Source organism: Harpegnathos saltator, unplaced genomic scaffold, assembly GCF_003227715.2.
Source record: "Harpegnathos saltator strain DR-91 unplaced genomic scaffold, Hsal_v8.6 scaffold4, whole genome shotgun sequence".
Classification (NCBI taxonomy): Eukaryota; Metazoa; Arthropoda; class Insecta; order Hymenoptera; family Formicidae; genus Harpegnathos; species Harpegnathos saltator.
In genome coordinates, this window is record NW_020230205.1 from 203508 (window position 1) to 216617 (window position 13110).

Consider the following 13110-nt stretch of genomic DNA (forward strand, 5'->3'; position numbering starts at 1 on the left):
CCAGAGAAGCCGGAGGTTCTGGCTGCGTCCAATCAAATTCGTTGAAAAAATTCCACTAACGGGCTGCCTAGCGCCACGTAACGGTCAGAGGAGAAGATACGATATGATTGAAATGTCGGTTAAATATGGTTTGAATCTTGTCTAAAAGACCCGTTACAATCAATTTTAACCTGTTATAACGTGAAGTTCCTCCTGCACAGGTTAAAAGAGTCTTTTGTTCGTCTCCGTGAAGGTTGGATGTGGTTCTTGCAATTACGCATATATTTTGATCGTGGGGACTGCGTACGCGTTGTCCCTGTTTTTCATTTACCTTTATACTACTGGAAAATGGCGTATGGACAAAGCTGAATGCAGTCCGGAGCCAGTAAAGGATTACTACTACTACTTCTGTACAGGTTATGATTCAACCACCACAAGAAATTGTTATGAAAAGTAGCAGGATACGAGAAATTAAAATATAAGCAATTGTAGCACAGATATCGTTAAACTTTGCGTCAAAATGGATCCAGCTTTGCTAAGAGAGCGAGAACTATTCAAGAAACGTGCCTTAACCACACCAACGTGAGTATCGTTGTGTTGCTATCGTTTTTAGCGAAATTAAAGAAAGTTTATAAAATTTCTCAAAAACATATGTTTTTTTAATATCATGCATAATTGTAAGATATATATATATATATATATATATATATATATGTGAGGAAAATGGTCAATATATATGTAATTTTGTCAAATGTAATTAAAATGAAGGAAAAGTCCTTGTGATGGAAAAATGTATGAAGCTTGTTTAATTTTCCATATTGCTATATACATATGCCTTAATGATTACAGAGTTGAGAAAAAGAAGAAGGAACAAGAAATTTTGAGAGATGATTCATCTAAGAAGAAACCTAAACCATCGTCCATATCTACAGGACCAAAACTGGACATGGTTAACTATAAGACCATGGCCGGCAGTACACAATACAAGTTTGGTGTATTAGCAAAGATAGTAAAACATATGAAAGCCAGGCACCAGGATGGAGATGATCATCCCTTAACTCTAGAAGAGATTTTAGATGAAACAAACCAGTTAGATGTTGGATTAAAGGTAAACATCTATTGCCTAATCTATCATCTATAATCTTTTATCGATCAAGACAGATCATCAATTTTTTTTTTTATGTATTTAGGTTAAACAATGGCTTCAGACAGAAGCTTTGGTAAAAAATCCCAAAATTGACGTAACTACCGATAGCAGATTTGTTTTTAAGGCTATGTATAAAATAAAGGATAAGAAATCTTTACTCAGACTTTTAAAACAACATGATTTGAAAGGTCTCGGAGGTATTTTGCTGGAAGATATACAAGAAAGTCTACCGCACTGTGAGAAACATTTAAAAGTAAGTGAAACATCTCTAGAATTTTAATCTCGACGTTGGTTCACAAGTGAAAAGAGACTGATATTGTTTACATATTTTAGGCCTTACAAAATGAGATATTATTTATTACACGGCCACTTGATAAGAAAAAGATAGTATTTTACAACGACAAAACAGCACAATTCCCTATAGATGAAGAGTTTCAAAAGTTATGGAGGGCTGTGGCGGTAGATGCTATGGATGATCAAAAAATAGATGAATATCTTGAGAAACAAGGAATCAGGTCTATGCAAGATCATGGGCTGAAGAAACCAGCACCGCTCAAACGCAAGAAACCTGTTAATAGGCGGAAACAATTCAAGAAACCGAGAGACAATGAACATTTAGCAGATGTTTTAGAAACATATGATAATTAAGTAAGATATTAAAGTATATAAGTATAGTAATAAGCAATTTTATATATGTGTATGTATAAAATAGAGAATGTATATAAATATGATGGTTTTATAAATATAATGCATTTTGTACTATATCGTGGAATAATTAGCATTATTCGCCTTTTCATCATTTAATAAATAAGTGGAATTGATTGCCATAATTTATTGTCACGATATCTCGTTGTAAGTACAAAATAAATATAGAATAATTATATTATGTTATAACACTTACACGTAAACTATTCGTATATAAGTCACGCTCACAGTCGGCCTTTTGGATTCAAAAGATTGCACAACGCTTGTCTCATGTGGTAATGTGATAAAAATGTGGACAAGTTAGAATCAGAGCTGGCAGAGTTTACACGATACATTCTTCCTGAACCCTTGTTTAATACACCTCGGAAAGCTAGCTTTAGTTGCGATTTAGAGATAGTCGTATTGTGAGAAGGTTATACTAAAAAAATTTGTACACTCTACACTTATAATCGATACAAAATGTCGTTACTGTATAAATACAAATTTGTATTTTCTTTGGTATTTGTAGCTTTCGTTCGTTAATCAGACAGACGTATGAATTGTGCGAATCGTACGAATTATATGAATTATATGAATTATATGAATTACCCGAGTAGCCCTGATATCATTTTTTCTCGAAGATGCGGTATATACATCGTTCAATTACATCAATTAAACGTGCGTTTCTCTCTTTACGTTTACGATATATCGAAACACTTGCAAGACAGACGGTGACACTTCTACTCCTTCGGCAGAGCAGAGTCGCTTTTCCCTCGCGAGTAAGCACGCGTCTTATTGCTGCCGAGCATTCTGTCCAATAAAGATTGCTTGTTTCTTCTACGCGCCGCGAGAACTTCTCTGCATAATTCGTGGAAGGATTCCGCGACCTGAGCAACCTGCAACAATCGTGGGCATTTGGAGACACGCAGAGCGCACAGAGCGCGCGCGCGCAAATAATCGCGCGGGATCTCAGTTACCTGCTCGGCAGCGGTGATTTCGCTAAACCAACATTCAAAGTCCTTCGCCAAGATCTCTCCTTCTTCGGCACTGACTTGCCGCAGGTGAACCATATCGGCCTTGTTTCCGACAAGAGCGAGAGGCATCGCGGCTTCGGGATCGGCTACCGCGAGGGCTTCCTTCGCCTTCCTCACGAAATTGAAGGATCCTCTGTCTGTGATCGAATAAACCAGCAGCAAGCCGTCCGCCCATTGCAGTGTCTCCATCGATGGCAGCTCATCCTCGCTCTGAAAATCGTTCGAAGGACGCGTTACGTTACGTGCGTGCAAGGATACATCAACTTGTGACACACGCGAGATTTTTCTTGTAAAGTTTCACCTTTGGACATGTATCTAAAATCTCGAAGAGAATAGGTTCCCCGTCGACTAGTACTTCATGTTTGTATCTAGTTTCTGGAAGACAAAATCAGATTTACGTCATTAGCGTGGACACAGCGACTATCGTTGAAATCGGAAATATTTAATCGGACATTTGACGCGCTTTCACACGACACGGAGAACAGCTCGGTTTGGTTTTCCTCGTTGAAAGCAAATCCGCGCGAAGGACGCAGCGCACCCACTCGAAAGACAAAGTGAGAGACGTGTATGAAGTTTTATGTGAAGGTACGGCGAGAAGTTCGATCAAGACTCTCCAGTGTTCCGTTTCTCGCAGCAACTCGCGCTTCAGAAATGCGCGCGTTTTATTTAAACAGTTCTTCCAGAGAAGAGCTTGAAGCGAGGTGTACCAAATCCGCGTGTATCATTAAGCAGGCTTTCGGAACGGATTTAGTTTAGAGCTCAGAAGCGGCACGTGCTGCTGCTGCTGCTGCTGCTGCTTCTTCTTCTTCTGTCTACGACCGCGTCTGTATTTGTACAAAACGAAGAGTATCGAGTTCGAGTATCAACCTCGCATTAGTAGTACCCGTCCTGTCTAGTGTCAAATTCGTCTTCGATAAATTTAGACCAGACGCGGACTGAGAGGTATGCGCAGGGAGAATATACGCGGCCTTAGAAGCGGATTACAGTTGCTGGCAGTTTTTCAGACCGGCGCGTCATTCCGCCGTACATTTTATCGCACGCGCGCGCGCGCGCGCGCGCAACGTTCCGTAAGTCACGCGTATCGATAAATCGTCGTTATGTGCTGCGACGGTCGATTGAAACATTTCGCCGCTGCACCTGTCACCGTGAATTCAGCAGAATCCCGAGTTCTCCTCGCGCTCGGCGAAGAAGGGGGGGAATTTTTGGCGAGGAAGGAGAAACGCTCCTCTCCGACAGAGAAAGACGAGAGAAGACACGTTCGCTTCCTCCTTCGGAGGACGATGAAAAAGTTTGCTCTCGAGAAGCTCGCGGAACGACGCGCCGCGCGAGATGCGTATAGGAACTGTGAAAGGAGGTGGCACTTGAGGAGGAGGAGGAGGAGGAGGAGGAGGAAAGTGTTCCCGGCGCCGTGGAAAGTATCAGATTCGGAATGACGGACGCGAAGTTTCGAAACTTTTCGATCAGCCTCGCGTCGCATCGGGACGCTTTCTCACCTGATTGGTGATCGTACTCCCCGATGTATCTCCTTGTAAGGAATCTCACCGTCAGTGCTGAAACATAAGGACATTTCTCACGTGTAATTCGCTACTGACGCACGAGGCAATTACGTTAAACGCGATATATGTAATTGAATTGGCAAACGGCGATCGCTACTCTACAAGCCGGCCGCGCGCGCGCGCGTCTCGCGCAATATCGCGCTGTTCCACATTTCGTCTGTTTGTTACAGTTCCGTCCACTTATGCCAGAGGAAACCGCGACACGAAAATACTGTCTTTCGGCTGCGATTATTGCGCAACCGACCGCAAGCAGTACTTGACGGCCACCTCGTGGGAGAAACCCGAGGAAACAGCAATTAATAATAACAACAACAACAACGATCGACCTCTGCAGTTCATATCTATCATCGCATCGTCACATTTTTTATCTCTCACACATGTTACTAAATATCATTGGTATACGAAGTGGCATACGAATTGGCGGATGAAAGGAAAATTTTCTTTTGTCCTTTCTTTTCTTCTCTTTCTCTCTTTCTTCCCCCTTTCTATTATTAGTATGAGAATCTTCGTGTTCGTTAAATTATCATCTTAATTGTTGTACACCAGAGGGTTCAGGCCTCTGTATATTATTAAAAAATAATAAATAATGAATAATGATACGACGAGTGGAGGAATTTCGGACCTCAGAAATTGAAGTCTGAAACGAGACTTTCGCTTTCCTGCTTAATCTCTTTTCGTGCAGCGCGACATCGGGACAGTGTCCATCCTGATAATCCCGATGTCTCGCGCGAGAGCGCAAGTGACGAGGAGAGATTGATCTCGCGCCGATACGCGGCCGATATGATACCGTGGCTGGACGTATTGCGATCCGATCGGGAGAAACGAGAGCTACAACCTAGTGACCCGCTTCGAGGTGTACCACACTATTTTTACCGCGAACTCGAACCTGCCGCGGCGCCACAAAACCTTGCACGAACTGCGCGCGTTAACGCCGCCGCGGCTTATTTCATCCCGAAACGCATTCTTGGCCGCGCTTTCTTCGCCGAGGTGCGAATTACGGCCGTTTGTACCGATACGCCGCTGGTACTCCAGCGGGGTTTTCTTTTTTTTTTCATTTTCCCGCGTTTCATCGCGAAAAATCAATATTCCGCAAAATTTTACATTGCAACGGAGGTGAACCGTCCGCAATAAATTCGGCTCGTGGCAGCTCTGGACGGTTCGTCGGCGAAAAAAGAAGAGAGAGAGGAAGGATAACTTTCGAGTTGCTTCGTTACAAACTCAATGCGACGCGATAAATTTAGACCAGATACGATTTTGTAAAAAACGATAGACGAATATCTCTCTCTCTCTCTCTCTCTCTCTCTCTCTCTTCCTTTTCTTTCTTGTGTGCACGTATAAAGATTATGTGGATGCACAGACGCGTCAGAGAGCGCGCTGTATAATCTAAAATATATATCGTCTATAACACAAGTCAGTTTTGATCGACAGCGACGCGTGTAAATTTCGCAGCCAGAAAATTTATTAGCGATCGGTTTATTTGCGTGGAAATTTGCGGAGCAGGATCACTCGGACGCCACTGCACGCTTCCTCTCGATTTAATCTCAATGTCAGCGAAAGAGTTTACGCTTCCTCTCGGAATTTCTTCGCGCATTTCTTCCGCGAAAGGTCTCGTTGCAACGTGCCGCGAGCACTCTGCCAGAGCGTGAAGCAACAATGCTCGCTGTGCAACAACAACGGCACTCATTATCCCCCCGACTGTCTCAACGAAGCACAATGATCCGAAGGACAGTTGAAAGATCCTTAAGAGAAAGAGATTTCTCTCGATGAGACCGGGGACAGTGTCCTCGGGGACGGTCTTTTAAACGTTTCTCACTGAGCAGATTTCGTTCGGTGTGAAATTCGCCATCTCCACTTTGTCTTTGTCTGGCTCTGAGAACGCACGAGAGAGATGTAAGAAGGGAGAAGCAGCGTTGTGATACGTTTCGTCCGCTGTACGCGGCGGAAAAATCATTTCCCCGGCATGCGATTATGACCGCGAAGAGACATTGCGGCGAGCATGACGAATCGGTGATCCGATGACGGGCGAGAGACGCATTTTGAGGTAAAACTTTATAAATAGCAGCCACGCGCTTCGCGCGACCGATGAAAGAGACGTGCACAGGCCTCCGCCGGCGACGCGCAGCAATTATTTACTCACCTATGCCTTTACACACTTGCTATTACCGAAAATACACGCGGTTGGCCACACTCGGGGCTCCTCGCCGCATATCTCAAATATGCATCTCCATCGGACGGACCTTCAACGGCCGCTCGCGCACTTGCACTTGAATTCAGAGAGCGTGTTGACATTTAGCGCGCGAGCTACTACTTTTTTTCCTCGATGGATACACACGCACATCACCCGCTTCTTTTCCGCTCGAGCTGTACGAGCGAGCAGAGTGCGACAGAAACGAATTCGCTCCTAATTGCGCACCAAGGTCTTCCGACTCGCGTCTGTCGGATTCGCGAACGTCCGAGATTGCGGCCTTTGCAATTATCGCGACCGCCTGGTATTTTCCGCCCCACCCACTGTTAAGTTTGCATTAACGCGACTGAGCGTAGCGGCATACGCGAGGACGTTCGAGGCTGCTTGTCAAAATATTTTGTTTGGCAAAATATCTCGAAGTATTTTTCTAACCGCTGCTGCTGATTTTCGCGAGTCCTCTCGTGAAAGTTATCTCTCGTATAAGATTATCAAAATATATTTTTCTGTTCCAATTCAATTCTAATTCGTACGACAGGAGATGTCGCGAAATTCCTGCCGTTACTTTGCCGATATAATTACGGCGGCTTGTCGCCGCCGTAATTATATTTTATATTTTTATTTTATATTATTATCTTTTTTTTATAATGTGTATTTATCTCGTTAATTAAACGTTAATTCCGCGTGTCCACATTTTGTCTCGTCGAGGCAGATTGATATAATACTACACGGTTAAAAACATTTCGTACTTTCGTTAAAATTATTTGTGTGCAGAAAGTTTTGTGTTAAATTTTTTACACAGTCGTATGTTGATTTAACATATCGTTGTTGTGTTACCTAGACCTACCTACCTTTCTTGCGTTAAATTAAGATTATCTATTTTTCAAGTGTTAAAATGACATCTTCAAGTATTAAAATGACACAACTTATATGTAAATGCATGAATTATTGCTATGACATATTTTATAATTGTTGAAGTCAACACCTAAAATGTGTCAGTTTCCTCGTTATAACAGTTATCATGTACAGTTAAATGTACAATGTTAACATTTCTTTCTATGTGAAGATTGGATTTTTAACACATGGATTATGTCAATCTAACATCTTCATTTTATTAAATCATAGATCATTACTTTTCCGAAATGTTGAGGTAAAATTCATTGTGTGTCAATTTAACACAAACCGTGATTCTTGACGGCATTCAAATGTTACATTCTTGTGTTAATTTTTTACATATTATGTGTGTTATTTTTTAACATATTTGCTGTATGTTGAATTAACACATAAATGAGAGTGGATGATTGGAGACACATGAGATATGTTAAATTTAACACATCGTTTCTTCTACAGTGTAGAAAAGCGCAGCTTTCTTTGCAAAAGTTTCGCCTCATCGAAACAGATTCACTCACCGCTTTTGCCGACTCCCGGCGCTCCTATCACAGCCACCTTGACTTCGCACAGCGAACTCTTCTTCCGTCTGATGCCTCTAATTGCATTTGACGTCATACTACGAGCATTTGTCACTGCAAGAGAGAAAGATTAGACAGTGTCACACGCTGTCATACGGAGACGTCTCTGGCCGTCGGAAGAGAGTTTCCAAACGTACGGATTAAATCCCATCCTACCGTGTCGGAAGAAAGTCCTCTCAAACTTTGCGCGCGTCAAAACATCTATCAATTACGTATCTCTCGACATGTCGAGTATTACGGTCAACATTATCCGTAATCAGTAATTCAGCCAGTTGCGCTTGCAAGTAATCACCGAACATGGCTATTTTCGCTAACATTGCAAGTTTCGAAAAAAATTCCACGCTCATACCGGGAGAAAAAGAATATAAGAATTTATTCGCCCGTTCTTATCGTTAATCTCCATCGCGATCGTCAAGCGGCGACTCGTTGGTCGGTGTCTCGGATAATCGGACCGCTCGTTCCATCTCCTCTCTCCCTCTCGATGTTAATAAAGAGAAAGAAAAAAGAGCAAAGATTTTTTAGGCACTTAGCGGCATCCGCCGCGTGCTTCTCTTCTCTGGGCGTGTGTGTTTGAATAAGTCGCGCTACACTTCGGAAGAGGAAGGGAGCGGCGCGAGAGCGCCCGTCTAGAAACGCAGAAAGCGAGAAGGAGAGACAACGAGGAGCGGATAGGAAGAGACGGCAACACGTGACGGGTACATTAATAGAACGGTTTGCACACACATGTCCCGCGGAATCTCGGGAATTTCTTCCACTGCCTAACAATGTGCCGGGGTTACGGATACGATATGGGATACGATAGAGCGCGGTTTGTTACGAAATTCCCTTAGGCGATCTCGCGCGCCTAAACGCCCGACGACGCGCTTTCCGCTCGATCTCGTTAAGTGCCAGCGCGAATGCGTCGCGCGAGACGTGTTGTTAATTTACTATCCGCTGGTAATTGGTAAATTCTCGTCTCGGCTGCGGCGTGCCGAGACAGAGAGACAGAGAGACAGAGAGACAGAGAGACAGAGAGAAAGAGAGAGAGAGAGAGAGAGAGAGAGAGAGAGAGAGGAGAGAGAGAGAGAGAGAGAGAGAGCGCGAGGAAGGAAGTCACGGGTTAATCCTTAAATCGCCAAAGCGTAGCTAAAGTCCGCAACGATGTGGTTAACGACACACTTTCGCAAATGAATGCACGTTAACGGGGTCTTGGGGCATTTCACCGCATAACAAAGTAGCCGCGATCGTACATAGCGGATACAAAAAGCGCCGCTATAATGACGTAGAGATATGCAAATGAGCGTGCGTCTAATGTCAGCCGAGGGTATTTAAATTGCGATATATCTCTCCCGCGCCGGGAGATACTTTCTCGCCGCGATCGTCATGCGACTGCAAGAGATCGCCTCCTCTTGCTGTGTTTTATCTTGCGATTTCGCAGCGCATCGCGGGGATAATCGTACGGAGAATTGAGAAACGGAAGCGTCACGAGTGTGGCGCACTAAGGATCTTTCTCGTTGCATCTGGCAAGACTCCGGTGTTTTTCGGCGATTTTTATGTCGCGCGCGCGAAAGTCGCTCGAAATGTTACCGATCGTCAGTCGATCGTCATCGATGAAGCGACATGTAACGCAACGTGTGCAAACAAATGATGTCGAAGGGACGCGCATGTGGCAGCACACGCGCTCTCTTTCTACCGCGTACCGATTATTAATCGCGCTGCTCTGCTGCTGTCTATAATTCTGAATTGTGATGGTGGCTAATTAATTGTAATTAATTATTAATTACCTCGAATTATCAATGATGAATATAATAGCGCGTGAAGCAGTTGGCATGCGTAAAATACTCCAGCTGGAACTCACCGGTCAATTGAGATGGACTCCGCTGCTGCTGTCCTATCGCTCGATTATTGTCTCTCACCGTCGCCCTGCGCAGGATCTCGCCGTCGTCGGTGCGCGTGTCGCGATCGAGCTGCTCGCCGAGTGTCGACGGGAATGCATCACTCTAACGCGTGCGGCTCGCGTGATTAGCCATTGGCGATTAATAATTTCACGACGAGGGGATCAAAGGGTGGACTTGCGACGCGAACTTGCTCGCAGCGACGGTGCGAGCGTGAGCAACAGCACCTGTTTGCCGCTTGACGCGACCGAATCATGGATTGAAATCGGCCGACGGAGGAGCGATCGCGCGCGTCGCGTCACGTGGACGGGCGAGGTTCTCGTTTGAATTCCGCAGCGCGAACCGCCGCGGCGCTTGGTCCCGGCGCGACTGTCTCGTTTCGTTCTCTTGCGGCGGCTCCGGCGAGGCCGGGTTTCTTTATTACACTGTTGAGCAGCGTACACACGCGGTATTTACCCGCTTCCGGTACAGATGCGCGCGCAGACGAAGGCAGCCGAGGCGTCAAGAGCCTCGGCTAAAAAGCTGATTTTAGCCGAGACTCGAATCACGATTTACCGGCCTCCGTAAAATTCGTCGGAGGCTAAGCCAGGTTTTTCCTTCTTTTTTTTTTAGTTTTTGCGAGCTTTTAGCATTCGATTGCACTCGTTGAATTAAATAAGATGGCACCAGCCTCGAATCCTTCTCTCCGCCGGAAGTGCCTGAGAATGAATAATTGCTCTTTTTGGCTTTTTTCGCAGCGATGTTTCTATTTTCGGCTCTTTGCCGATTATTTTACGATCGGCGGATTTCTCCACGAGTTCATTTCGCAAAATGATCGCGTCGGTAAGAGCAGTCGTAGCTACGCCTGGTAGATGCTGTTTTGCAGTCGCCGACTGTTCAACAGCGCGACGTTATAATTATGCTCGTTACTACTGCGGAACGAAGCCTGGGCAACTCCGCGTAGAACGGTACGAACGTTCTTTTATGTTTATCGACAGCTTCGGTGTTTACAACGGCGGATACAGTTCAGACACGCGGAGAGGAATTACGCGCTGGTGGATCTGGGAATTTCTTCCTTTCCGACCTCTCCGACCTACTCACGGAATCGTCTCGACGCCTCTGGGCAACCGCCGAAGAACCAGTTTGCGGCTTTCCACAGGACAGGTTTCACTCGGTCTAGATAACGAGTTCATTAGTTGAATTCGGAGTTTCCCCGAAATTAATTTGCACCATTTGCCGCGATAAGTATTATAATTAATCATAAGTCTTAATATAATTAATCATACGTCGTCTTAATAAATATCCTCATGATGTGACGTTTGGATGTTGCAATCAAATGTGTCATTTGCCTGACACATTGCAGAAAATTGCACTTTGTGCGAACGTACAAAGTGCAATAAAACGTACAAAGTTGAGCACATAATTTATTATAATTAAAATGTATAATTTACATGATTGATTGCTGTTGATTATAATAATTATCGCGGTACGGAGATGAGAAATGCGAGACTCTTTCTCTTATTATCGATCAGACATCCTTAATTAGAAACCTCGTGCGAACGTCAAGCTTGACATGTGTTTATACCTCTAATAGTTAAAATAAATTGCAGTACTTGCTAAATTGCATTGCGCTCCATGTTGTTACGTACTCGTTATAAGCGGCTCATTTTCGCAGCAGTAGTCGATTATATTCTCCATATCGTCGAGAAATCGACGATTTTCCCTCTGGAGTCTATCGCGTAACTCGCGTGTTGTCGCTGCTCTTCCTACGCAGCAATTTTCAATAATTTATTTATTTATTTATTTATTTTAATAATGAATGAATGAGTGAATAAATGAATGAATTTTAATAATGAATATCAAGCATCGTGTAATCAGCAATTTATATTACTTATATATGCGAAATATTTTTTTTAATTACCACGACGAGGATTCGCTACAGCGTTATCAGCAACCACCATCGGCGGGCGACCGTGAGTAGAATCTTCACAATGTTGCTGGGTGTTCTCACGCGCCGGTTCTTCCTTGACGTCTCTTTTATCATCGACCGCTGGAGCTGGGTTTGAATCTGTTTCCGAACAACAACACGAACATGATCCCGTCACCTGCGGTAAAAATTTCTATTAGAAATGAGTCGGGAAATATTGCATACGTATGACACACGTTGCATAATCTAAGACCGCCGCTCTCCGTCTCGTAACGAGTCACAACGAGTTACAACGTCAGGGACGGCGATTACAGAAATTATTTCCTCGCTGAACGATGACTTCTCTGCGCGCGGTGTCATAAACGTCAGATACGAGTATTTGCAATAATGGATAACGCACAGCAGCCACAGGAGTAACAATTAATATTCATATACTCATTGATATATTCGCACAAGATCTTTTGCAACACAATCTTCGTGATCTCCGGTGAGTTCCTCTTGTCGCGAGTCGGTATCATCTTTCACTTCATCCGCTATCATGTTGCATCCCGCGATTCTCGTCCTCGAGGAAGCATCCTGCAGAATTGATGAATTGCCACTCGCGCGTTCCTCGTCGATCATCGTCACCCGCCGCATCGGGCTCTCCCTGCAAATGTCAATATCGCTTGCTTCTCGTGAAATTTGCGCAAATTGTGTAAAGTTAATCGCGTCTTTAAATCGCGTTGTTTAACTCGATCTCAATCGGACCCGGCAACAAAATGTGTTTGCACAAGTCTCGAGATCTTGTCGAGACGCACGTACAAAGCTGGCTGTATCAATGCACAGAATCTGGACGACACGTCCTTGATGTCTGCGTCTTGATGATGACGACGCTGGTGGTGATGCTGCTGATTATCGTGTCGTTGATATTTCTCTTTGGCGTTGCGACTCGCACGAGACTGCCTCCTCTCTCGCGTTCTACAAAAATGGTGTGTTTATCAGAACTCGAAGAAACGTCAATTCTCCCTCGGTCAATTCTTGCTCGTATCCAATCCGTCCGTATGGTGAAGCTACATTCTTTCGGTGTGGATGCACCTTGTTCTTGCGTGCGAGATATCAGCCGATTTTATGAGCGCAAGATGAAAATATGCCGGGTATGTCTGTACGCGACAATATAACTGACCTCCGCGGTGCGTCATCATCGGCGTCAATATCCATTCTATTCGCGTGCCTTTTTCCACGACACTTGGAATCGTTCACGCTTGCTTTTCGATACAGTTCTTGAATTGACTGCGCCTCA

The 13110-nt window shown here is 44.3% G+C and overlaps 3 protein-coding genes across 6 annotated transcripts; 1 reads left to right on the forward strand and 2 right to left on the reverse strand.

The window, feature by feature from the left end:
* The first annotated feature begins 165 nt into the window (after positions 1–165).
* On the forward strand, positions 166–1830 carry TfIIEbeta (transcription factor IIEbeta). The gene is made up of 4 exons (XM_011139271.3): positions 166–561; positions 829–1087; positions 1170–1379; positions 1460–1830. Exons 1-4 carry the CDS (start codon positions 500–502, stop codon positions 1772–1774), a joined length of 846 nt encoding a protein of 281 aa, XP_011137573.1. The 5' UTR covers positions 166–499; the 3' UTR covers positions 1775–1830.
* A 113-nt stretch (positions 1831–1943) lies between these two features.
* Positions 1944–10284, reverse strand: LOC105182097 (ras-related and estrogen-regulated growth inhibitor). Of its 4 annotated transcripts, none has more exons than XM_011139272.3 (6): positions 9889–10284; positions 7992–8105; positions 4338–4394; positions 3146–3219; positions 2788–3054; positions 2551–2706 (listed from the first exon to the last, which is right to left on the reverse strand). In XM_011139272.3, exons 2-6 carry the CDS (start codon positions 8086–8088, stop codon positions 2551–2553), a joined length of 651 nt encoding a protein of 216 aa, XP_011137574.1. In that variant the 5' UTR covers positions 8089–8105; positions 9889–10284. The 4 variants fall into 4 exon arrangements, with proteins under 4 accessions (XP_025156830.1, XP_011137574.1, XP_025156829.1 ...); XM_025301044.1 differs by lacking the exon at positions 9889–10284 and adding an exon at positions 9815–9865; XM_011139273.3 differs by lacking the exon at positions 9889–10284 and adding an exon at positions 8189–9001.
* A 1085-nt stretch (positions 10285–11369) lies between these two features.
* On the reverse strand, positions 11370–13106 carry LOC112589089 (uncharacterized). The gene is made up of 3 exons (XM_025301035.1): positions 12285–13106; positions 11826–12009; positions 11370–11670 (listed from the first exon to the last, which is right to left on the reverse strand). The coding sequence occupies exons 1-3, from the start codon at positions 12465–12467 to the stop codon at positions 11546–11548; spliced, it is 492 nt and encodes a 163-aa protein (XP_025156820.1). The 5' UTR covers positions 12468–13106; the 3' UTR covers positions 11370–11545.
* Between the last annotated feature and the right edge of the window lie 4 nt (positions 13107–13110).